The 26,149-nt window shown below is 39.3% G+C and overlaps 3 protein-coding genes across 7 annotated transcripts in view; 1 reads left to right on the forward strand and 2 right to left on the reverse strand.

Moving 5' to 3' along the window:
- The window catches only part of LOC107751323 (transcription elongation regulator 1-like), a 14,376-nt gene extending 7,128 nt beyond the window's left edge, over positions 1 to 7,248 (forward strand). For 2 of the 3 annotated variants that reach the window (XM_016567000.1, XM_016566999.1), the window contains exons 13-21: positions 1,897 to 1,986; positions 2,104 to 2,222; positions 2,909 to 3,059; positions 4,369 to 4,533; positions 4,721 to 4,903; positions 5,029 to 5,208; positions 5,289 to 5,372; positions 5,499 to 5,599; positions 6,208 to 7,248. In XM_016567000.1, coding sequence (XP_016422486.1) covers positions 1,897 to 1,986; positions 2,104 to 2,222; positions 2,909 to 3,059; positions 4,369 to 4,533; positions 4,721 to 4,903; positions 5,029 to 5,208; positions 5,289 to 5,372; positions 5,499 to 5,599; positions 6,208 to 6,409 — 1,275 coding nt within the window. In that variant the 3' untranslated portion in view covers positions 6,410 to 7,248. The remainder of the gene's footprint in view (positions 1 to 1,896; positions 1,987 to 2,103; positions 2,223 to 2,908; positions 3,060 to 4,368; positions 4,534 to 4,720; positions 4,904 to 5,028; positions 5,209 to 5,288; positions 5,373 to 5,498; positions 5,600 to 6,207) is intronic. The other variant, XM_016567001.1, reaches the window with a different exon arrangement.
- Positions 7,249 to 7,426: 178 nt separating this feature from the next.
- On the reverse strand, positions 7,427 to 9,267 carry LOC107751348 (probable G-protein coupled receptor 151). 2 transcript variants are annotated; one of them, XM_016567044.1, is made up of 2 exons: positions 7,864 to 9,267; positions 7,427 to 7,567 (listed from the first exon to the last, which is right to left on the reverse strand). In XM_016567044.1, the coding sequence occupies exons 1-2, from the start codon at positions 9,141 to 9,143 to the stop codon at positions 7,528 to 7,530; spliced, it is 1,320 nt and encodes a 439-aa protein (XP_016422530.1). In that variant the 5' UTR covers positions 9,144 to 9,267; the 3' UTR covers positions 7,427 to 7,527. The 2 variants fall into 2 exon arrangements, with proteins under 2 accessions (XP_016422530.1, XP_016422531.1); XM_016567045.1 differs by having other exon boundaries at positions 7,500 to 7,567; positions 7,856 to 9,267.
- A 1,463-nt stretch (positions 9,268 to 10,730) lies between these two features.
- The window catches only part of LOC107751325 (serine/threonine-protein phosphatase 2A 55 kDa regulatory subunit B beta isoform-like), a 50,730-nt gene continuing 35,311 nt past the window's right edge, over positions 10,731 to 26,149 (reverse strand). Inside the window, exons 2-9 of one of the 2 annotated variants that reach the window (XM_016567002.1) lie at positions 21,156 to 21,253; positions 19,472 to 19,637; positions 18,839 to 18,951; positions 15,573 to 15,750; positions 15,228 to 15,392; positions 13,164 to 13,333; positions 12,547 to 12,638; positions 10,731 to 12,398 (exon numbers count right to left, since the gene is read on the reverse strand). In XM_016567002.1, coding sequence (XP_016422488.1) covers positions 12,119 to 12,398; positions 12,547 to 12,638; positions 13,164 to 13,333; positions 15,228 to 15,392; positions 15,573 to 15,750; positions 18,839 to 18,951; positions 19,472 to 19,637; positions 21,156 to 21,253 — 1,262 coding nt within the window. In that variant the 3' untranslated portion in view covers positions 10,731 to 12,118. The remainder of the gene's footprint in view (positions 12,399 to 12,546; positions 12,639 to 13,163; positions 13,334 to 15,227; positions 15,393 to 15,572; positions 15,751 to 18,838; positions 18,952 to 19,471; positions 19,638 to 21,155; positions 21,254 to 26,149) is intronic. The other variant, XM_016567003.1, reaches the window with a different exon arrangement.

Below are 26,149 nucleotides of genomic sequence, written 5' to 3' on the forward strand. Positions count from 1 at the left end.
CACATATATATATATATATATATATATATATATATATACACATTCACTACCTTTCAAACATTTGTAGTCTAAGATTTAAAAAAAATAAATTATATGTTTATTCAGCAAGGATGCCTTCAAAATAATATTTAAAATATTTAGCAACTTTTCAGTAATAATAATAATAATAATAATAATAATAAATGTTTCTTGAGTTATTCTGTGGAAGGCGTAGGACCAAGAAATGTTCGTCCAATCAAAACGCTCAGTCCCGAGCGTTTTAATTGGCTTTCCTACCTGCCTGTCAATGTATCATCAGCGCGTTCACGCACACTGTGCAGACAGAGCGACAATGGCAGACGAACATCAACAAACCGATCTTCCTTCCTGGTATTGTAGTACTTTTAAAGTTTTCTCACCAGTGAATGACACATGATGTAGCCCAGTGGTTCCCAATTCCTGTCCTCGTGCCCCCTAGCTCTGCATATTTTGCATGTCTCGCTTAGTTAACACACCCGATTCAGATAACCAGCTCGTTAGAAGTGAGCTACGTGCATGAACTGTGTTCCGATCGATATGATCCCTACACAGTGTTCATTGCTCCCTACTCTCTGAGCAGCGGAAATCCGTTGAAGTTTACTTCACTTCAGAACATTCATTCACGGATTTACACACATCACACTCACACACACACGTCTTCACATCCAGTGCGAGGACTGGAATTGGGAACCACTGATGTAGCCTATTGTAGGAATGTTGTCTCTGGTATTCTGGTCTGTGAGCCTATATGCGTTCAGGGGGCGTGGCTTTGGACGTTCGCTTTCAGTGCTATTAGGCAAAAGTTAGCATTTTCCAAGATCTCCTACTGCACCTTTAAGAGACTTTGTTCAAAGACATTAAAAAAAAAATCTTACAGACCCCAAACTTTTGAGATAGAGAGAGTCTTTTTTTTTTTTCAATAGTACTCTAGGAACCATGTGAGTGATTGAGTATCCTGCTCGGAATGATGATGACAAGGCAGCACTGTATTTATTCCTCATGTATTCTAGTTAGTTAGGCCCAGTTTTAAATCCAGTTTATACTAATATACTTGCACTTACTTATACTATATAAGTCAACACAAATCAAACTGTTTATGGCCCAAAGTATTTCACAACAAAATGTCGGAGAGATTTGGCAGGGTGGGATTCGCTCAGTGCGGTTTATATATTTATTTTCTGGCCTGAAAGGTTAAACCCATCATTTGTTTTAAGCTTTGGTCCTCATTAAAATACTCACCTGACATTTTCAGGTGATCAGAGAAGCACTGATCAGTGGCGTTTCACATCTCTCCCCCCTCTTGGCATCAGATTTGATGTTTCTACTATGAAATATGGATAAACGCATATGTCGCTTATGTGATGGATATCCCTTCAAGTCTGTAGTAGAGAGCTATCTGACCTTTGCCACGCCGTCCAATGGCAAAGATAAAAGGCACATTTGCAGTCAAAGGGTCTCATCATCAAGGCAAGACCCCTTCCCCCTCTCCTCCTTCTCATCCTCGGACCCCCACATGCCTGAGAGGTGCCATACAGCAGCATATACAGTCATCACTCGAGTAGACGTGCTGCCCGTTCACCCCCATCTAATTACACCTCTCTCATTGCGCCAATTAGCATGGTGGGAAAAGAAAGGGTTGGAGGCTGAGAGATGGAAGCTGAGGACCACCTATCGGTGTGTGTCATTCATTAGGGATGGTGGGATGGAGGATGAAAAGCAGTGGGCTCACACACCCTGACTCCAGCGCCACAGGAGAGGGACACGCTCAGAGGGGCTCAACTACTGAATGCTCTCTTCTCGTTATAATGGCCCTAATTAAGAGGAAGGGGGGGTTGAAATGGCTCTATGACTCTTTTTCTCCATCTCATCTTTTATCAGGTCTCTGCATTCTCTACATGGGAGAAGGAGCTTCATAAGATTGTATTTGATCCACGTTATCTGCTGCTCAATCCCAAAGAGAGAAAACAGGTACACACACACTTTATTTATCTGCTACATTGTCCACAAAGTAAAAACCGATTGATATCGGCCTCCAAGTATAGTGTACATTTGCCCACTCATCTCACGCCACTGTCCACTCTGCAGGTGTTTGATCAGTATGTGAAGACGCGTGCTGAGGAGGAGAGGAAAGAGAAAAAGAATAAAATCATGCAGGTCAAAGATGACTTCAGGAAAATGATGGAGGAAGCTAAACTGGGTGTCAGGTAAACGCTTTGACCTTTAAGTCTGTAAGGACCATCAGGATAACCCTAATGCATCAGTGCTGTTAGTGTTAATACTGGTGTTCACTTACTTTTGTGCTGGTTTCATTTTAAAGGTGTTTATCAGAAATAAGCCAAGTAGGTTATGAAACGATAATCTATTTTAAAATGTTGGGCTTTGCACAGCATCTTTAAAATGTGCAGTTCAATGGCCGTCCATCTGCATGCTGACTTAGACAAACAATTAAAAAATAGCAAGAACACTGTGTGAACAACCTCTAAGTTTCTTTTTGTTTATTTAATGTTGTTGTCTGCAATAACAGTATAATGTTTTTTAAAAGAAATCTTGCTGACCGCAACATTTTTAACAGTAGTTTAAATATTTGATGATTAACTGATTGGCATCCCTAATTCAATGATAACCTGATAAGGTCTCAGTTACCACCACATTGAAGTGAAGTCATTTTTATTTCTGTAGTTCTTTTCACAAGCTATGATATTTCAAAGCAACTTGGAAAACTTCTGGGAAAAAAAATCATATCTTAAATCCCTCAGTGAGTAAAGAAAAAAAACTGTATAAGATGTTTAGGTAGAGGAGAGAAAAGACTTTGAGAGGAACCCATCCTTGCATTGCAATGAATGTAATATGCTAAATGCATAATCTAACAAGGACTTTGTTGTCTTCACAGAACAACATTCAGTGAGTTCGCTTCCAAACACGCCAAGGATTCACGCTTTAAGGCCGTTGAAAAGATGAAAGACAGAGAAGTCATTTTTAATGAATATATGATGGCCTTCAGAAAGAAGGAGAAAGAGAACTCAAAGAATCGTGGGGAGAAGGTGAGGAAATGAAGTTTACACAGAACTGCTGAGATGTCAGTCCTATTAAACTTTCGGAAGTGGTGCTTGTTATTTAACTGACATTTAATACAATAGAAGCAAGTGCTCAATAGGTGCACATAGAAGAACCAGGACCCCCTACCCAGACATTGTTATACATTGGATATCTTGTGGTAACTTTTTAAAATACTTCACATTCATTGTCATGTAGTACACTGCATGTTCACAGCCGAATACACGCGCAGACTGAGACCAAGAGTCTGACTGTCTGTTAGTTGTTCATGAGCTGTAATCTGCCCTGGCGTTTGGTCCACACACTCGCTGTCTCTGTGGCTAGGGTTAAGTGCAGAGCGTCTCGGCTGATTGCCTTTGGCAGCTAAAGGTCAGCCATCAAACATTAATGCCAGTGAAATGTCACCTGTGTGGGGGGGCCATAGGTTAGAAGGGAGTGTTCACCAGGTGGGGTTCACCAGAGGATGCCCGTCTAATTCCATGATAATCAAACCGTATTAACAACGATCAGGTGTTTTAGTGACATTTTTGAATTGTTGCAATGGCCGGTGGCAGCAGTAGACTCATTAACCACTGACTTTGGACATATGCTACTGTAAATGTATAGTTCAGAAGTGATTTGTTAATCTAATTGCATCCTGCAAAAAAAAAAAATCTAGGCCTTCACTTTTTTTCTATTCTATTATTATCCTTTATCCCTTCCTGTCCTAGCTTTTACTATTTTCAATGAAGGCTGAAACCTTGTATTATGGGCACTTCTCGTGTTTATTGTGATCTTATGAAAAATCGCTTGTTGTATTCCTCAACTGTAAGTCACTTTGGATAAAAGCGTCTGCCAAATGAATAAATGTAAATGTAAGTGAAGAAACATTGTCACAGAATCCAACAATATAAGTAAATAATCATTTGACTTTCCTTGCTCTTAGGTGCAATAGTGGTGTCATCCTATAGGTATTTGAACCTCCTTCCTTTTACCTGCGAGCCTAGATCTACACAGGCTATATTCGAACCTGCATCCCTGCACGTATATGTGCTGTGAACGTCATGTTTCCAACCCCTGTATCACTCTACATCAATACACTTTTGTCTGCAGACTTGCATTTGGAGTTATTTTGAAGAAATTAGCTCTTTATTTGAGCAACTACACATTAATTAGTGACAGTAGCACACTGGTGATACTTCATGGATTGCCTTTTTTGGGGGTTGAAACTGCAACCCTACCAACTTTTTATCTCTTGAACTTTAACCATTAAGCACCAATACCCTATAAATTTATGTTGCTGTTGTTTTCTTTAAGGTCAAGCAAGACTTTTTTGAGCTCCTGTCAGATTACCATGTGGATGGTCAGCAGCGCTGGAGCAAAGTGAAGGAAAAGATGGAGACTGACCCTCGCTACAAGGCTGTGGAAACCTCTGCAGCTCGAGAGGAACTCTTTAAAAACTATGTGGAGCGTCTTGCCAAGGTTAGTGCAGCTGCTTCACTTTACACCATGCTTTGATGCCAGGCCAACAAGTGAGAAAAACATGGAGAAATGCATGAAAATATTTAGATGATAAATACTTTTACAGAATGGATAAAAGACAAATGTAAAGACAAACATGTATAGACTACTCCGCTTTTCCTGGTCCTTGATCTTGATACTCCTCCAGAATCCAAACTCTGAGAAAGAGAAGGAGCTAGAGAAACAGGCCCGGGTAGAGGCCAGTCTAAGGGAAAGAGAGCGCATGGTGCAGAGATTTCGCTCGGAGCAGACCAAAGAGATTGACCGTGAGAGAGAACAGCACAAGAGGGAGGAGGCCATCCAAAATTTGAAAGCACTCTTGTCTGATATGGTAATAGACATTGTTCAAGTATGGCTTCATATCATGATGCCAGATTGAATATCTCAGTCTTGAACCTTAATCTTAAATCAAACAATGAAAAATTGATATTGAAAATTGTTTTCTGCATGTGACAGGTGAAGACGCCTGATGCAAACTGGTCGGAGACGCGTCGGATCCTGAGGAAGGATCACCGCTGGGAGTCATCCTCACTGCTGGAGAGGGATGAGAAAGAGAGGCTTTTTAACGAGCACATCGAGGTCCTCGCAAAGAAGAAAAAGGAGCAATTTCGCCAACTTCTGGACGAGACTATCTCGGTACATAGTGCCCTGATGCCATTAACTCTGTTGTCTGTTAATCTGCTGTTAATCTGACTCAAATTCTTCGTCTACATCAGATCAATTTGATGACGTCTTGGAAGGAAGTGAAGAAACTCATTAAAGAAGATCCAAGATGCATCAAGTTTTCCAGCAGTGACAGAGTAAGGCCTGTCTTTGCCTCTTGATCAATTTTTAAAAAACAAGTATGTGTTGTACTCCTCTAGTCAAAAAGTTATGTCTTTATTAAAGCTAAGTCTTTGTTCCTGCTCTTCACCTTTTCACCGTAGAAAAGACAGAGGGAGTTTGGTGATTACATCAAAGACAAGTACATCACAGCCAAAGCAGACTTCCGAACTCTTCTGAAAGAGACCAAGTTCATCACCTACAAGTGAGAAGCTTCAAATCTGTGATTATAAAATTCCAGATTCTAATTTTACCCTATATAAATGCAATTATGTAGTAAGAGAAACGGTAAATATAAAAACTGTAACAATTGGCCTATTAAATATTGTAATTACATTATCATAGGATGTTCATGCAATAATGCCATTTTGTGAATAGAGCTACATTTGAATAAATGAATAAATAGAGCTACATTTTTACATTTTCTGAAGAAAGTGTTAGTCAAAATGTAAATGAAGTTGCCTGCCCAAAAGTAATTCCTCTTGATGTTAAGGTGATGTGAAAGTGTTTTTGCAGGAAGCTATGGTTTACTGGGTGGCTGGCTGCTAGGCCAAAAGAGCATGTCTTTGATATTCTGTTTGTAGCTCAGGTTTATCCTTTACTGTGTGGGATGTTTTTACCACCCATCAGCTAAAACTGTATTAAGTCAACAAGCTAAATGATTAGAGTTATGTCTTATTTTATTTAACTGAGGGTTAGAGATTTGTTCAAATCAATGGTAATCATGACTAGAAATAACTCACATAAAAAGTGTGTAAAAAAGGGTTATAGTTCTTCTGACTTATTGCATGTCCTTTTTTTGTGTGTCTCCAGATCACGTAAGTTGATGCAGGAGTCAGAGCAGCACTTGTCTGACATAGAGCAGATCTTGCAAAAGGATAAAAGGTTCCTTGTACTGGACTGTATGTCAGAAGAGAGGCACAAACTCCTCATGGCGTATGTGGAGGAGCTGGACCGCAGGGGACCACCTCCTCCTCCCACTGCCTTTGAACCTGCTCGACGCTCCACTAAATGATAACACACACCTCCCAGATATTTTTTCCCACTCCTTGGGCACACACTACCGCCGTTCACATTATAGACTCGCAGAAACGGTAAATCACTCCAGTTCAAAGGTTCTACTTGTCAAACCTTTTAAAGTGAATGGTACATACCCACTTGCCCCTAGCTCATGCCACAGAGAACATCATGAGATAATGACCAATCAATTCAGCTAAGCATAAGACACAGACTAAGTATTTGGACCAACTGGAAGGGTTTTTATATGATGCCTTTCTAGGTCATCTCCACAAGGAGCCACAATGTTTTCATGTTCTTACACAAACTCTTTATCCGTCCATTCGAGGGATAAAGCCACATTAGATGCTCAATTGGTGATTGCAGAGGGAGGTATGACCACCTGGTGCATATCAACCCTTTTTTTTCCTCCAGCCCCCTGCTACAGTCTCAAATTGCAAACATCAGTTCCGTTTCACACGTCCAGTCTTTTGCTCCAAACTGTTAAGAAACTGATTTGCTGAAATTGGGAGCACCTCCCAATTTTGTGAACATTTTTTGGTGACTTTAGTCACCCACAGGGATATTCAAGAATTATGAAAGCCTCTCTGTGTATTTGTAATTTTAACTGACTGTTGGGTTAACATGTAAGATGTTTCTAGATGAATATATATGGAAAATATGTATTCATTAGTTTGTTTACAGTGTGTTACAACTGACCATATGAGCACTGGCAGTTGGCCATGTCAACTGGTCTTACAGTTTAATTTAATTGTTCAGATGTTTCTTAAAAAAAGATATTGTTTTTTTGGACTTGCTTTATGTACAGCTGATGTTGAATAAAAGCAATTTTTTTTTAAATTTCTGTGGCTGGATTTTGCAGGTGTGTGAAATAAGTGTAGAACAGCTCAAAGCAGACCACAAAAAGAACACAACTCCTCTGTAGGTAATATATATAAATTTATTTTACACAAATTAATTCCCTAAATACTTTCTTTATAGCATATTCATTCTGTAGACATTTTCATTTCCATCTTATTGTGTAAATACTCTCATAATAAAAAGGGGTACATTGCAGATATCAGTAAAAGTAAGATTTCAACATCTATTTTGAACAATACCATAGGCAGGAGAGAGCTATCCACAGCTTTTCGGCATTTTTATTGTCTTGGTGGACCTGTGTGCACAAGACATCACCACACTTTAGTGATATTGCTGCCCATTTTAATATATAATACATAATTTTTTTTTTACATAATACAATACAAATAATACAGTCATTTCCATATACTCCTAAATTATATCAAGCCAGTTTTATCACTTTTATCTTAAGAGTTAAGCACAAACAAACATAACAATTATGATTAGTCACAATAAGGGGGCCAAGTTCAGGTGAGGTCTGATCTGTTGTATGTATTTTTTGTTCTTTTGTGTTGAAAAAATTTAAAAGAAGAGGGATTCTCACTTTCTTACAGTTTTCCTTCCTTGGGATCCTCATGTTCCCAGGGCACAGGATCATTTTCGTGTGACTGGGAGCCAGTCTCCCTCTCCTGCCAGAACTGCTCTACATCTTGCAGTACTATTCCATCTTTGTTGGTCGGGCTCTCCTGCTGTCCTCCACTCTGGTCTGGTTGCTTCTCAGGCTTTTGCTCCTCTGTTCGCCCAGGCCGGTGTGGAGGGAGGTGGGCTGATGTTTCGGGTCTCGGGGTGGGTGACTTTGGGGCAGTCGGGGTGTGTGGTCCTGGCTTGTGTTGCTTTGGCAGTTGTTTGCGGAGGGTGAGCCTTCGCCACAAGCCAATGTAGCCCTCCCTGAACTCTTCGGAGAGGGCGAGAATGATGAGAGGGTTGACTAGAGAGATGGAGAACATGAGGAGCTGGGCGGAGAGAGTGAAGAGGACCGGAGGGAAGGCACCATCGGTCTCTAGCGCGTGCCGCATCCAAACCCAGGACACCCATTGCGGGAGCCACATGGTGGCCATGGCCACTGTCAGGCTGAACAGCATCAGGGTGAGTTTGCGGGATCGGATCTGCATCCGCAGGTTCTGGGTCTTGCTGGACCTGCGCTGGCATCGTCTATACGCTTTCCAGAAATAAAGTAGGGCAAAACTCAAAGGTGTGCAGTAGGCCAGAAGAGGGTACGCCTTGACATACACGGACATGAAATCGTGGGCATCGACTGGCACTGTCTGAACACAAATCATTCCATTTGCTTCTCTTTGGAGGGTGGAGAAAAGCCACTGGGGAATGGGGACCACGCAAGCCAAGAGCCAAGTAAAGAGCAGGACCACCAGGATGGTCTTCAAACGGATGCTCACCTGCTTGGTGGGATTACTGACGTACCTGTAGCAAGATTTTGCCATTATGGCCAAGGTAAAGCTCTTTGCAGCCATACAGGAGTGCAAGAACCAGTCACAGGTCTTACAGACAAACAATCCCAGGGTCCAGCTTGCACGGGAATAAGCAGTGGCTTTGAAGGGAACAGCAAATGCCAGGACCAAACCATCAGCTAGCATGAGGTTGAGGATGAGCGCGTTGATCAACGACAGCTTACTTTTACGCGCGTTGGTGATCAGGACTCCCATAGCCGTTACATTCCCGGTGAAACCCAGGACGCAGATGACTCCCATCACCACTGGAATCAAAACCCTCAGTTCTCCGTGCTCCAGGTGCTGATATCCACTTCTCTCCAGAAATGAGCGTGTATCTACTGAACTGTCCCCGGCGCTGATGTTCATAGCAGGTAATTTATCCATTTCCACTGTAATAGATTGGTAATTGGAGATAAATTTGCCAGTGTGTGCAGACGGAAAGAAATTCTCAAAACCGCGTCTATACGCGAATAATCTCCGCGCGCTTGTGAACTGACAAGTCCCCGCGCTCTCTTCCCGCTTTTGACTGGATGGCGCGAAAGCGGAGCGACTTTATAACGGACGTTTTGATTGACAGGTGCCGTCCCCAGCTGACTGACAGACAGCGTTTAATTTCGCCTGTCGCGATCCTCCCGAGGCCAATTAAAGTGATTTCGGGTAATAACAAGCACTGACTGCTACGCACTGAGTTAAACTTATTGCTTATATGGTCGCCGTGATTTTGCCAAGTAAGACATATTCCTGTGTCAACATCTTTTGTTGATCCTGGATCAACATTACTGTCCAAAAATATAGACTAAACCCAATCCCTAGCCCTAAACCTAAACCTACCCATAATTTATTCCTAAAATAAGTGTGAAATGATAGCTCGTTTACAAGGGTGTAGAAGCACCCAACCCTGATCGTAAGCCTAAAACAGATAATTCCTGAAAAGTTATCCCTCAGTTCTGATTGGTTAATTGGAATGTTGTTCCAGGATCAACGAGGATGTTGATCCAGGAACATGTTGTACTTGGTGAAATCACGGTCACCTGCTTGGTCTGCTTCTATTGTCACTGGAAATGATGGATTTTTTTTTAATTTCCTGCCGAAGACAAAGGCCTAAATGATTGCAAATGGAAATATGAAGTTGTAGGAATGTGAATGAATTTTGATGAGAGATTTTACCTCAGTAGCAAAGACTTCACTTCCTCGAACTGAAATAATGTATGTTAGCCTACTTTGACACATCTAATGTTCTGGTAAGATTTCATAAGTTATTAGCACCTTTTATAATGTTTGCCATATAAGCCTATATCATATATATTCATATCCAAATGGCGAGAACGGGATAGTTTTACTTGAGTTATTCTCATAGTAGTAATTTGTTTTAAATTTAAAGTGAGGTATAAAAGCCTTTATTTAAGAACAAGGCACAACAATTATTGAACATTGCCACCCAGGAAAAACATGGTTTATGTTGTTGTTGTCCCATTAATGGGGCATGTTGTCACACTTTGAGCGTATGTGAATGTATATATTTATTTTACTTCAATTAATTGTATTATTGAGTTGTTTTAATTAAATTTTAAATTGAATTTACTCTTGTGTGAATTCATACTAGCGTGGTCTTATTTTGTCCGCTTTATATCCAACAGCTAAGCAAAAATATGATACTGAAATTTAAATATAGGAAGATAGAATTTAGAGAATTATTATAATTTAAAACAAGAATTTGTGTAATTGACTCAAAATCTTAAAATCATATAAAAAAATATCTCCTTTTGTGCTCTGCAGAGGAACGATAATCATATGGGTTTGGAAAAACGTGGGTGAGGAAATTACAGCATTTTAATAATTCTTTGAATTTGTATGAAAAGGCAATAAAGACAGTCTGTCTCTTGAACTGTCACACGAGGGCGCCATTGTTTAATTTACGTGTAGTGAAAAGAAGAGCAAGAAAGATCAATTTTGTCAACTTCTTTTTCGTTTTTTTCTTTTTATTTTCAACGAGTTCCATTAAGCATAAAGACTGCATGGCAAATAATTGCATGTAGATACATTCTGAGCTATAAAACTTTGTTTCATTAAGAAGTTTACAACTGAAGTTTTTTTTTTATTCAGAAGAGAACATTACTGGTTCATTTGTACATAATAAAATTCCCTGATATCATTTAACCTTCACATCATGTATAGGCTACATCATGATACCGGTGTTCCTGTCATCCTCAGGCCAAAGTGACATAACTGAACGATGACGTTTTAACAGTCTCAGACAAATGCAGCGGAAACAATGGAAAAGATGACATCTGATTGTTACAGGTTCATTTGATGGTACGCAACAGGTATTTTCTTCATTGGCTCATTATAGATGACATGTTGCATGCAATAATACTTTTCACCCAGCCATGGCACTGAAGAATTAAAAAAAAAAAAAAAAATGGTTTACTGTAAAGTTATGAGCATACTGAGATAAAGTGGAGACTATAATGCAAAATTCAAGTACTTCAATTCTGTGTACTGAAAATCCATGTTGCTGCAATTCTTTTCCCTTCTTACACAAAGCTATTTTTCACATTTCTTGTAAAAACATTCACACTTCACAACCCAAATACCACCCTTCCGAAATCCCACCAACCCTCCATCCCTGTCTGCCGCCCAAGTACCCACATACGAAAAGAAGGCACCACAGCTTATTAAAGGTTACATCAAAATAAGAGGACAACATTAAATGACAAAACATGACCAATGGGATTGACTTTTACTTCAGAGCTCCTTTCAAGAGGAATAATCAGGTTTCAAGGGACTGTGATTCCATCCGCAGGTTGTTTGTTTCAACACTACAATCAGCGCAGATCACATTCTTTGTCTATTACGGATCAGTCAGACATTTCAGAGGAAACTGGGGGGCATTGTGTTTCAAAGAGAATGAAAATCCATTGTTTTTTTGTAAAGGCACCCCTTTGTTTCTGATGCCAGGATGTGAGCAAAGGCCTGTCTTTTTCACTGTTTGTTTCGGCCTTATTAAAGATTCATCATATCATTGCGATGAAAATGCCCATTTGTCCAGATTTTAAGAGTCAGGCATTTCCTTCCAGCAGAGTAATGAATAAATATGATAAATAAACAAGTTTACGGAAGAGGAAATGCAGGTACTTAATAGAGGAAGAATGATTGTGCAGGGCAGGATGCTTCTTGTTTTTGAAAGTCTGGCAGCATCCTTGCACATGGCCAGCATTATCTGTCCATACTTCTCCCTACATTATGGGCAACTTCCTGTTTCTCATCACAAAAGACACCTTGCAATATCCTGCTGAGCTGCAGCATTTTGTTCCTCTTTCTCTCTCTGTTCAGGTACGTGGGGAGGTGGTACAGTTGTGCTAGTTGACCTTATCCTGGAATATGTAAAGGTTATTGGTGGCTGCCACGGCGATGATGTTCTCGGAAGGATGCCAGGCAGTATGGAGGATTTTCTTGCTAAAGTCCAGACTGTCCACACTGATTTCATCTTTGCGACGCTTTCCGCCCACACACACCTTGCGCGGTTTCAGGATCGCCCGAGGCTTGCTGTTCTCCCGGGACGCCTCCAGTGTCACGTCACGCTTCGTATTACGGTCGAACATTCGGAAGAAGTTGTTGTAAGAACCAGTCATGATCACACTGGAAATAGAACAAAGCGAAACATCAACAATATTCATTATTAGATCATTATTTCACTTTTAAATAATTGTGCATTGATTTATCATTCACAATTGGACCAATATGTTTATTAAAATAAATATTTAATACAGATGTGTAAAACACTGACCTGTCTGATCCATTCCAAACACATTCAAATTTGTCGAAGATGCAATCATTCTCATACAGCGAGCAGAGCTTACTTCTTAGGTAATCATGGACCTGGTGGATGAAACAGTGACAATTATGACTGTTAATTTAGTAAACGCTGGTTTTGACGTCTCTAAAAATTCCTCTCTTTTTAGACCATGTGACTTTTAAATACCCCATCATATCATTTATTGAGCATTTCCTGTGTTGCCATATTTTCTAGCCCATTGATGGAAGATGTCCTGATTTGAAGTAAAGTATGACTGTTTGAGAAACCAAAGATATCAGCAAACCATGATTGGAGGTAGGTGGTGTTTATAATTCAGGATGTTCTCATTACAGAGAGCATTTTATTGGGCAACATTTGTGTAGTGCAATATTTTTTGTCTGATTCCTGAAAGACAAAGATCATAAATTTATAAATGTGTATGTGTTTTTCTTAGTCGTCTTTTAGGAGTACGCCAGCATATAGATGAAGCTAACAGACATGGATTAAAAGCCAAATATAATTTAATGGAGCCCTTAAAAAATCAGCCATTAGCCTTCAATACATTGTTAAATGCAGATAATTTGCAATTAAATTAACCAAAGTCGTACCTGATAGGTTTCCAGTGGTTTGCTCTCCATGTTGAGATCCCAGACCTTCACTGTCAGGTAGTCACGTGTCATCAGGTACCGCCCGCTGTGGCTAAACTTTACGTCAGAGATGGAGGAGATGATTTCAGAGAAAAAGGAACGATTGCTTGGGTCTTCTGGCTCCTCGAAAACTAGAAGAGAGTAATGAGAAATCAAATATTGAAACTTTAAAATTAGGATAAAACATGTCCCGTCCTCTTTGAATATCCCATCTCACTCAGAATTACATCCCATTACAAAAGTAAAATGGATTGTGTGAGCCGTTTCATGTTGGCTTTAAAAACAAGCAACTTTCTAAAGAATTTTTTCTGAATCACTTTCAGTGTTTGCTGCCCAACACGTCATAAATCTGCCAGCCTCGCCAGGGAAATAATACACCTGTCAGAGCAGAGAAACAGATATTTATCATCTACTATCGATTATCCCCTCGCTGTTTTGTTGACTCCCCTCGCTGTTTTGTTTGATTATCCTGTGATGTGTCTGAGCAGGCATCTACACAGCGGATGAAAAAACACGGACAGAGGGGAAGGAAACAGATCAATGCTTGCAGTGATATTTGGGCACTGGTGGACTGCAGGTGTTTGTCATGGAGCGTGCCATGTCACATTGTGAGCCTGTCCACCTGCAGTCTTGCTGGGTGTCATTCAGAGGGGGCTAATGAGTCCTCTGGGGAATGATGTGAGGGGCTACGGCCCTCCGCCCAGACTCCGCTGCTGCTTGGAGCCCTGCTGGGTTTGGTTAGCCTCCCCCGTCTGACACCGCAGATTGATTTTTAAGAATATTCTCTGGGATGCCTGGAAGATTTATTAGTGTGGATGGAAGGAACAACACACACGCACACACTATGCAATAGAGAAGACATTGAGGAGGTCTTTCCTGAGGCAGACTGGCACATCCGCCTGCTGTGAGATCATGTACCAAGGAAAAAATTGACACGTGTGTATAATTTAGGTCAGTGTGGTGCTGGAGATACAAACCAAGGCGGCTAAACCCGAAGCCCTCACAGTTGTCACCCCCTCCAGCAAATCTGGCCTTTTAAAATCCAGCAGCAGTATGTAAATATCTATTCAACAGGATGTGAACACATGGACCAGTGAGCACGTCGATAAAACGAAGGAAATGACCAAATTCTTTCAGCGGTGTGAAAACTATAGGCACAGCTATCTGTCCTTGAGCATTGATTTTTATGCCTAGCTTAAATGTCAATGCATTCAATCCGATCATCAAATGCACATGGAAGCCTCCCACCTTAAACTGGAGACCAGAGCGCCTATGACTTAAGAAATGGAAATGTGTCAATTTGTGGTTATCAATTCAGCCATGTGCAGCCAAAGGGGATGCCACTGTATACCACCAGTACAGGTTCATCAGTCTGCATTGTGTCCAATCCCCAAATGAAATTAGCCAGTTAAGCTCAAGGAGACGCAATCATATTAAAAATTAGCATAATCCTCACCTCCAACGCCCTCGCCCTAGGTGGAAGATAGGCTAATCCCTGTCATGGCGTATGTAGTGGCTGTGCTCTCTAGAGACAACAGTGCTTCTGGAGCTGTACTGGCCCTTGTATTTGTAATGTTACAATAAAGGTTGGTAGAATGCAGTAAGGACTCACTTAAAAAGGTCTACAATATGTTAATGACTTTAAAGAAGCTTTATTAGTGGTGTTTGCTAAAGCAAGCATTACTATTACCTATTGGGACTTTGTTCAAATCCCTAATCCTAAGTATTGAATGTCGATGCATAATAACTCATCCCACACTATTTGTGCTAGAGACATGAAAAATACCTCAAATCCTACAGTTTGGTGAGAAATGCTGTGCTATTACTTTTCTAAGCAATCAGCCTTTGATTCTTTCTGTTGCATTTCTTTCTAATATGCTGATCTGGTGTAAAAGAAAACATATTGCTGTTCAGTATTTTGTGGAAATATTTTTTTAGGATTCTTTGATAAATATGACCCCTAACTTTTGAACTATAGTGTATGACTATAGTGTATTTTTTTGTTCTAGGGTTGCACTGACTTACATTTTGAGTGGTTGTCACAGAGCGCTGATGCCCTCATGTCACACAGCCGTATGGAGCCTTTACTGCTACTGTAGACAAAGGTGTTGCACTGGTAAGGGTGAAACTCTGCTGCCGTTATCACCTCCGTCAGCTCCTCCATGTTCACTGGCTTAATGTCTACAATGTCTGAAAAAGCAGCTAAGGAAAACTTATCAACTTGTAGGTTTAGTAGTAGCACAAATAATGGGGAAAAACCCATTTAGATTTACAACCAAGTCATTTAAAATTTTGCTGGGCCCAGTACTTAAGGTAGACTTTCTTTTACAAAAACAAGTTTTTGTCAAATTTAATGACATAAAAGGATACTGAAACTTCTGTTTGTGATCTCCAGGTTCCAAAGGTTGATCCTCAAGTCATCGGTGGACATAAAGGTTTCATAGTCGCTGTTGACAGAGATGGAGTTGATGTGGTATGTGTGCGCATTGGAAAACACTCTCCGAGGTGTGGCCTCAACCATGAGGTCCATGGGCCGGAGTACTGGCACCTGAGAGAAGACGAGACAGAAAAAAAGGTCAGAATCTGCTGTAACAATTACAACAGCCACAACACAGTCATCCTTTATCCAAAGATTGTTGGTCATATCACCACTAGGGACCCTCTTATCAAGTGTGATATTCTGGGCTGTAATGCAAACTAAAGGCTAGTATACATTAATTAACAAAGGGAGGAAAACTGAACTCCTCAAACCATATCATGCAGTCTTTAATAATTGGTAGAACTGATTAAAAATGCACAATTAACCTTTGTTAGAGTTCTATATTTAGCACCTCACATCTAACTGGGGCTAATGACCATTATGATTGTGCTCAATGTGCATTTGGTATTTTGTGGGCTGGGACCATCCAGCGGGACACATTTTATAAAAGTCCACTGAACTACACTTCCTGCTGTGAGCTGGTGCCCAGAACAGCACCAATTCCCCACTTGCAGGTCTTAATTGCAGTATGCAGATGCGGCCTGTTTAACTGACGCTGATGTTTAGAGGCAGCACGTCGTTCCAAAAAGAGAGTCACTCATTACCACATCACAGAAGCACCTCTGCCTTATGTGAGAGGCATTCAAATCAGTCCTTAGCTCTAAAATCACCCTGTAGGCTTTTAAACCACTACTGTAATGTTTCAGCTGCATTAAGATGCAGACCTAAAATGATTCTAGGATGAATGCAGTGAGCTTTTAGACAGGAATATGTATATCAGGTTGTTTTGGTTTAGGTGTGCATGCTCAAGTGCACACATTAGCATTTCATGTACTGTTTGTTGATCATGCTGACAGATTTATATGTCATCCTTTTATTAGTCTCAGCATAAGATGGCACACCCATGGACCACCCACAGTTTATTTACTGACCATCTGATGCTTTCATAAGCATCTGATATTTTCACAAGGGTACAATACATGTCTTTAAGGAAGAACTAGCCAATGGATTTGCCATGTTTTCATCAACGCTTTGAAAGATGAGGGACCTAGTAGCAAGTAAAGCTCTGAGCAGAACAATTATTCCAAGTAGTACAACTAAAAATAAAGGTTCCAAAAGGGAGTTTTCACTGTGATTCCATAGAAGAACAAATTTTGGGTTCCATAAGGACCTTCCAGTCAATAATTCTCAAAATAATATTTTTTTCTTGGTGTGAAGAACAGTTTACTAATATAAATAACCTTTTTCCACTATAAATAATCTATTATGCATTGGAAAGTCTAAAGGTTCTTCATGGAACCATCAATGCCAATAAAAGAACCTTTTTTTAAGAGTGTATTCAGAAATCTGGCTACAGGAATCTGTCCTTTTTTACATTTAAAATAACTGTGGAATCTAGAAAGGTCCCTCTGTTTCTAATGTCTCTTGAGGGAAAATAACCTCCTGTGCCAAGCTCAGCAGTCCCACATTAGTTCAAAGAGCAAACAGATCACACGGGAGGAAAGGAGAGAGCGAAAGACCATGGAATAGATAAGAAAACGCATTTATTGTCTACCACTGAGACAGGCAGGGGGATAGGGGATTGGCCAACACCTTGCTTTCAGTGTTTATGGCACAGACAGCATTAGTAGGTCAAATATCACAAGAATCCATTTTGATTTGCTGTATTGTTATAAAAGGTCAGGTAACCGCTGGCTTTAAATGGCACGGCGGTCACATCTTGTATCACGTCAGCTCGTGAACTGCAGAAACTAGACCAATGCAAACCTTAGGGGTAAAATCACATACTGAGACAAGAGTAAGATCACAGCGCTGGCACTAGAGACTGCCAGAATACATGACATGTGTCTCATCCCTCCCCTCCTCCCTCACTACTGGAGTTCCATGATAAACCTGTCTCCACATCTCCACCGCACATACATTTCACGGTCCAAATGGGATTGCCGCCCGCTCCGTGCCATCACCCCGGTGTCAGGCTAATCTTCTGCCCGGACAGACAATGTTTGTGGAGTGGAGTGCTTTAATCCATTAGGCCGTGGAGCAGAAAACAGACACCACACCAAACATTAATGGGTACTAGGAGTCGCACCCTCTTTGTATCTGTATTCAATTTGGAGGGATGAGTGGAGAACGAGTGAGAAGGAGAGCAGAGGGAGGAATGATTGTGAGCCCCTTCACTGCACATTATCGTCTGTCTTTGTCCTTGCTGTTTGATTATGAATGAATCCCCTTTGGTTGCTGACAACTCATAATTTGTCTGCATTGATGCTGAACACAGAGAATGAGATTTTCTTGTGAGAATGTGAGCAAACAGCAGCAAGCCATTTACGAGATTGAAATAAATGTACTTCAGTGTAGGATGAAGTGTAACTGTACAACTACAGTATCTGCGATTTCAGCTTCTCCAAAAACCAGATTCTTAGAAAAGCTAACTACAGATTTCAGCATACATTACCGTCAGCTAAACAACTGGAAACTTAGACATGGGTTGTAGGAGTGAATCTCACAAAACCTGGGAAGAACATGTCTGTGTCATGTTAAATTCTTAAAGGGGTCATATGATGCTTTTTTAAAGATCATTATTTTGTGTATTTGGTGTAACAGAAAATAAATAAGAAATTAGATTATGCTTAAAGAAAATGAAGGCTGTTTTAAAGACTATTCATATTTCCTGTATTGTGAAAATTTTCATGACAATTAAGGACATTCACATTTTTTAATTTCTTTTTCTCATTATTGTAATGGGAAAAAAATATATTATTGTAATGCAAAATAAATAAATGAATGAAATAATAGTTTAATGGTAACGTATTTATAAATCATTGTAGTATTTATTGTACAAAGTTTCATTTATGCTGATTTAAATAAAAAAACATTATACTACCCTAATGAGAATTTAATGTTAATGAGAATTATGGTAATTAATTGTCATGAAAATAATGTCGCAGAGCAAAAGTTATTAATGCCCTTAGAAATAAACTTCATTTTCTTTATGCAAAATATATATATTTTTTTGTTTGTTTATTGTCGGAATCATTCATAGATATTCTGACATATCTAGTGAACAGGTATACTAAATATTGAGTATGCATATTTTGCTTGCATTTGCTTGTCTTTATTGTGTATTTGTAGGTGGTGATAAGACAAGCATGCTAACCCGTAACGCGGTGATGGTGGTCGGGTCTCTGATTCTTCCATCTTCATCCTTCAGGTTATATCCCTCCGGTCTCTTATCCCTCTCACTGATCTTCCACAGTTTCACAGTTTTATCTGAAAATAAACCATTACACACAGAGCAGCTTTATTATACCATTTGGAAGGAAGCAAAGCATGATAAAAAGAGAAACTGAGAGAAAGAAGAAAATAAGAAGGTGGGCAGTGGGAAATTTTGCAGTCTGTGGGACACAATCTGGCACACGGCTGGAAAAGATCCAGCACCAACAGAGAATGTAAACCGTAGCCATACCATCTGAACGTGGGGAGATGTATGATGTCATTGGAAGACTTGGCTACTGTTCCAACAATCTTTTGTTAAAATGACAGCAGCTATCACAAATAAATAAGAGCTCACATTAAGACTGAGATCCTAGTTTGCGGGCTAATGCATTTGTTAGTGAAGTCTGATTTTGCTTGGACCTCACTGACTTTCAAAATATCTTCTTTTCTGTTCACAGAAGAAAGTCAGTCATACACATTTGGAGTAATGTGAAGATGAGTAAATGATGACAGAATGTTCATTTTTGGGTGAACTTTCCCCGCAACTGCATTGAGATCTCAATCGTGGACTCACCATTGGTGGAGAGCAGGAAGTAGGCAGCATTCTGCTGAGGCAGCCAGCGTATCTTATTGATCTTCTCCTCAATCTCTAAACTCTTCAGGTAGTCAAACTCCGGCTCGTGACTCTGAAACGTGCTGTAAACATTATACTCCCCACGTCTGTGAGGCTGGTTCTTGCTCTGTGGGTGAGAGGAGAGAAATGTCACCATCTAAGCTGTGTTGAAAAGACCTGTGTAGCTCATTACTAGCATATGTTGTGTTATGCTTGTATATAGCTACTAAATGTGGGGCAAAATAGCTATATTCTTATTAGTCAAAACTATATAATAAATGAACACAAGCAAGGGATAGAGAATGTGTAGAACTTTGTAAATAATGAGTACTGAGATCAGTGGAAATCTGCAGAGCTTTCTGCCTGTGAACATCCCATAATGAGCTGCTGATTCTGTTAACAGCTAATTGCAGGTTTCCTGGTCACAGTTGGACTATTACATTAATGCATTCACAATCAATGGAAGCCAGGAAATAAGGAAGTTTTCACATTGGGAACCATCAAAATCAATAATTGTGTAAACCACTCATGCAGGTAAATTAAAGTAAACAGAGAAGGAGTTCCTCTCTAGAGGGGGCTGTAAGAATCTACCCGTGTGTATGAAGTAGTATCGTTTAGTGTATTGTGCAGAAGGTATTGACTGACAGCATAGCATCTATTTTAGAGGAAGATTAAACTGAACTGAACAGAAAAATCATGCATTAGTGGGGTAACTACCTCAAATTTGTAATGTTACAGTAGTTCAGTAGTGACAGTTTTCCAATTACAAGCTACTTTTTCCAAAGAGTAGCAGTGTAGTGTGACCAAACACCAATGCATTGTATTGCTCACAGCTTTACTAAATGTCTCTCTCTCTCTCTCATATAGTATGTTGGAAAGTCCAGTTTATTTCAGTGAATCTGATTCCTTTTGGACTGTTTATGTAAATGAACAGATTCAAAAAATGATTCACTGATTTGAAACTCTATATACTATTCCAGGCCTTTTAAAGCTGAATATTTCGGGTGGGAACAGGACACTTTCTGATCATCTGTCACTGCCATTGTTTTCTAAATGTGATTCAAATGGCTACATCAGTAATCATACTAATTTCGGATTAATTGAAATGCTGCTGTTTATTATTACTGTATGTTTTTGAATCAATCAGGTGTTTTTTTTTTTTAAATGTCATTGTTTTTGTCCCATAAAAATACAACTAAAGTATCATTGGATAATTTATGCAGTATATAAAAAGTTCTACCAAACAGTTTACCAAAAAGTTTTTTTTTTTTTATGTTCCACAGAAGAAAGAGAGTCATACAGGTTTGGAGTGACATGAGGGTGAGTAAATGATGACAGAATTGTTTATTTTTGTTGAACTTTTTGTAGTGTAGCTAACTTCTAAGCTTCCCCAAAACACATGAAAAAAAAAGCTTCATGCCTGAGCATATGCTCCTGAGGTTTATAGAGACCTCTCCTGTGTTACCATTGTGTGTCTATTGAAACCCTGTTAAAGGCCACAGGAAGTTGTGTTACAGGGTGCGGCTCTGTGGTTTCTGCTCACACAGTAAAAAAAGCACTGATTTTATTGACCTGCTGTCGTGCTGTATGGCGCTCTTGTTTACAGGAATGAAGGCATATGACAGATTTCATGGTTTTATCTTACCTCTTGCTCCCTTTGAAAAACCACAACTCTTCCTCCCTTGTCTCCCGTGGCCAAGAGCTCTCCAGTAGAGTTGAACTCCACAGTAGAGATGATGTCAGCTGCAACAGAACACAAGAGAGCCTTTATGTATACAAGACTTAACACTCTTTTTAATGGATAATGTACAGTCAGCTGGTCATTATTGTAAAATAAACCACAAGTCGATCTTGTATCTCTCTGAAGAGGTTAATGACTGGCTCACTGTACATTATGCCACTTATTACACAGCTACTTACTAAACAAAGAAATGGACATAAAATATTGATTTGAGTGTAAATAATTTTATTACATAACAAAAAAGAGACTGAGTAATATGACATTTGAAGGTAAGAATTCGGTCAATTATACAGTTTAATATCATAAAAAAATATTTAACCTCAGAATGCTTGCTCAATTAGAATTAAGTAAGACAGCTGTGTAATAGGTTTATGTATACAACCAAACCCACACTCCTTTGGCTGGTAATTATAAGTCATTATAATTATAAGGGAGGATATTGCATGCTGCGTGCCTACATTCAGAGAACAACACACATAATATGCATGTGTTCACATTTGGTCTGTTGCAATTGGTTACAAGACATTAAAAATTAAAAACAATGTTTGGCACCATTGACATCAGACCTTGTGTACAAATAAAAATGCCTTGACTGGGCGTGAATGCCAATGACGTTTGAGAGTTGCAATGAAAGAAAAGTTGATCTTAAATCTTAAATATCAGTTTTTTTCTTCACACAAAGCTATTGTATGACCGTTGACAGCATGAACATTCTACTAAACTTCATACATGAAGGTAATTGATTTTTCAGTGAACTATTTCATTTTATATCAATTTATAGAACAGTTATTCTCAGGTCTGCTCCACAGTATTCTTATAACAAGATATATAATATTCAGACAGTGCCATTGTGTTCTGCAATACCAAAACGCAATAAATAATAAGCTTTGTCTAATCTATTAAACACAGCAGAATTAAAAGCTTCCACAAATGCATTTGTTAGTCAAACAACATGTGATTTGCAGGAAAACAGCAATTAGTCCTCCATCTGCATATGTTAAAAGCATGCGCATGCTTAAAATCTGCCTCTTTTAGCTGTCAATACCGATCGGAAGAAAGGTGTTCTAGTGCCCCACATTTGTGAGAAAATAGGTTAAAAGAGACTTAGGAAAAGTATTAACGTTTTTGTGCATACAAATACATAAAATAATCCCTCGAAATAATTTTATGGGATCGCTGGATCAAACCAGAAGGCTGAAAAAACATTCAGTGCACTTAAACAGATAAAGAAAGCAAGAGCTGCCATTTCCGCAGCATGGACAGCTCTGAATTCTCCGCCCCTCCAGAGAGAGCCGACGCTCCCCTCCTCCGACTGTGATTTTCCTTCCATTCATTATCATCTGACACAGAAATACACAACATCCTTCACGTTCAACACTAAATCCACGTGATTCGCCTGCCGAGGACAGAAACTGCCACACAATTTACATACGACAGGATTAGCTCGAGACATCTAATAAATCAGTCTAGAAGACTGATTATAATGCTGCTAACACACAGAAAGAGAAGCAAATTCTTCTACCAAAAACAGTCTTTCATCCTTTCCAGGCATACAAAGTGAGCAATAGTGATCAAAACACCACAAATGCTTCAACCAAATGTTTCTGAACCTCTAGATTCTAGGCTACTTACATCTGTAGGAGGGTTTCCTACCTTTAAGGAATCTTCTTTTATCTTCCTCAAAAAGATGCATTTGTTTAAAGGGTGATGAGCTCAAAACAGCAGATCACATTGCTTGATTATTCTGTATTGTTCTGCATACAGCAGAAATCTACAGACTTGCTTTCATAGATGTTGTGTCTTTAGAGGAATCCGCTTATGAAAGACGAAGGGGTTGAGATGTAACAAGTAGGAAAGCGTGCTTCAAATAATTTTTTATTTTTTTTTGAGAACCCACACACCCTCAATGGATTTACTGCTTGCTGAATTGAAAACGGGAGGAAGTGGTTGCCATGGAGATCCCTTCCATTACTCTCCTGCTACATTTGACTGAAGGACTTTGCTGCGTATGTTAAACAGCCTGAATGTGTGGTTTACAGCATCTGATGCCGGTCAATAGCACAGTGGGGGAGAAACAGAGAAAATGTAGTCTATTTTTGAACATGGCTGCTGAATGCTGACACAGTCCTGAAATATGGTCACAAATAGCTGAGGAACAATATGATTTGTTCACAACGGCACATTCTTTCTTTATGTGTAATTTTTAGATATTAATGTAATATCTATAATGTTTAATTTTGTGTATTTTTAAAGTTAAATAACTTTTTTGTTTGTTTTTGATTTGAATCATATTGTATTATAGGGTTATTTTACAGGCATGTTACTAAATGATTACTGCATTGTCCAGCAGTCAGCATAAAGATCTGTCATTTCCTTGCCAAAATAAAGCAGATATTCACTGTCTAAGCCCATTGATCTGGATGCTCTATTTCTTATCTTTGTGTGCACAGAACAAGACTATGAAACCCCTGCTTCTTGAGGGAGGGTGAGTTAGAGAATAGTCATTACAGTTATGACCACACAGCACATTTTATTCATTTACTAATTATCTTCTGTTCTTCGTTTTTCAACAGTGAGCGGCTTTTAAAAAGACTCAGCAAAGCTTCCTGAAAAGAGTTGGATGTCACATAAGGTGAAGATACAGAAGCAGCTCTTAGATGGAGCAACATTTCATCAATCGTTGAGGTGCACCTGACTGTACACCCTCTGCTTGGCAATAACGCAGGCCTTTCTCTCATTATAAACACATTAGCACACTGCAGTCTGAGACGGAGAAAACTGATGGCAATGTTTTAATGAGTTTGCTCAATTACAGACATGTTATTCCTCATCTTACACTCAAGGATAAATGGGACAGCAGAGAAGGAAATGGAAATAGAGAAAGAAAACATAGAGCGAGAGTGGGGAGTGTTCGTCTGTTGACTCAGAAAGAGAGAGTGATTTCATAAAAGCTACTTCAAGGCCCTGTAGTCCAGCGTTCCCTTGTGAGTTACTGTTTGACAAGGAAATATCCAGGAAAAGGGTATTTCACAATTTGATGTCCCTATTTAACTTACTTCAGTGACTCAGAAGAACAGTAGAGGTGTGGGTGAATCTCACAAAAATATGTTCACAATCACATTTAACTCTGAAAAAAGAAGAAGCTTATTTTAAGTATATACAGTAGGGATTTTTTTTGCACTGCAATATTATTTTCATGACAAATTCTCAATACCATGATTTCATAAAAATACCGTAAATAACGAATTCTCATTACTGTGAAGCGAATAATAGTTTTATAGCCTTTAATTTATGCTTATTCATATTTAATTTATGTTCATTTAATTTAATTTAAAAAATCATTTATATATTATAGTTTTTTTCCACCTTAAAATCTAATAGGAATCAACCCCAAAAAAGTCTGGATGCATTCATAATGACAGTCTGTAAGAAAAAAAAAAAAGAATTCTCTTAAAGCAGGCTTCTTTTCTTTAAACAAAATATAATTTCTTATTTCTTTCTTTTGGGTTGGAACATGGAAAATTGTTTTTTTTTTTTTGTGAGATTTAGAGGGAAGCAGAATTCAGGTCTAGTCTCCTACAGGTTATAGTCATCTATTTTGAATGTCTTTATGCTTAGCCGCCTATGACAAATAAAGTGGGCAATGCATTACAGAGTGCAGTCAATAAATCCTGCGGGCACCCATGTCAGCAACAGCAGGGTCAAAGGTCAGGGTCTCATATACCCATAGTGCTTCTGGGAAAGAACCGATCTCTCTCATACTGTAATTTGCAGCCGCTCTCATTACTCACACACCATAAAGTGGGTTACCGTGCCAACCTGTCTAATCCCAGCAGTCCCCGCAGCTCTTGAGCATGTATGATCATGGCTTCCCCATCACAAAGGCATCATGGGAAATAGCACCAATATAATGTTCAGAATGGCATATTAGCATACTACCCATACCATTTCAGCAGTATGTATAATGTGCACAGTATGTATATATATATTTGTAATGTTAACCACGATTTTTTACATTTCTGTTTTGACTTAAACAACTTAATATCAAAAATTGCTCAATTTCACAAACGTGAAATCTTGTAAACTTCCAGAAAATATTTTTTTACAGTGTAGAATGTTTAGCATTATGTAATACATACTGTTTCACATGCGATTTTTGACAAAAGGTAAGCTGTATGCAGTATACTCTCCGCAGTATGGAGTAAGCAGTATGCTAGCATTCCATTCTGAACACAGTTGGTGTGTAATATCCTACTGTTCAGAGCATACTAAGAACATCGCTAGAACAAAGTCTAATATAGTCACACTTAGCTTATATTGATTTACACATTGATTTTCTTTGCCTTCACAAAAACGAAATGAGAATGAGATCAAGATGATGCACCATAATAAGACGTTAAATGCCACTATGCAGTAAAAGGGGACAGCAGGTCAACAAAGATTGGGAGGAAAAACAAGTGGAATCCGTTTTAAAGTGTAGCTTCTGCCGTCAGCCCTCACAAACAGTCAAGAGCATAGCACAGCTGTCTGAAACATAAGAGAGAGACTGGGTCGTGGAAAAGTAGGTCAGTCAGAGTCTGCTGAGCCAGTCTCGGGCTAAAGAACATCCAATCATTTCCAAAACACAAAATCAATGCTTGTTTTGAAGTTAAGCCAAAATGAAATGATTGTGTGTAAATCCTGTATGGAAGCATGTCTGCATGGAATCTGCAGTTATCACAGGACCTGATAGAGCACTGTGTTGTAATGCACAGTTACATATCTGTGAGATTAAAGCCCTTTTGCTGAGTTCAGCACCTCAAAGGATCAACCAGTAAAAGAGGATTACAGCTGCCTTAACGTATCTGTCCTCAGATATGTTTAACATCTATTCAGAATGCTAGATTGGTTTAAGCAAA

This window comes from Sinocyclocheilus rhinocerous, unplaced genomic scaffold, assembly GCF_001515625.1.
Source record: "Sinocyclocheilus rhinocerous isolate Xijiao unplaced genomic scaffold, SAMN03320098_v1.1 scaffold1233, whole genome shotgun sequence".
Classification (NCBI taxonomy): domain Eukaryota; kingdom Metazoa; phylum Chordata; class Actinopteri; order Cypriniformes; family Cyprinidae; genus Sinocyclocheilus; species Sinocyclocheilus rhinocerous.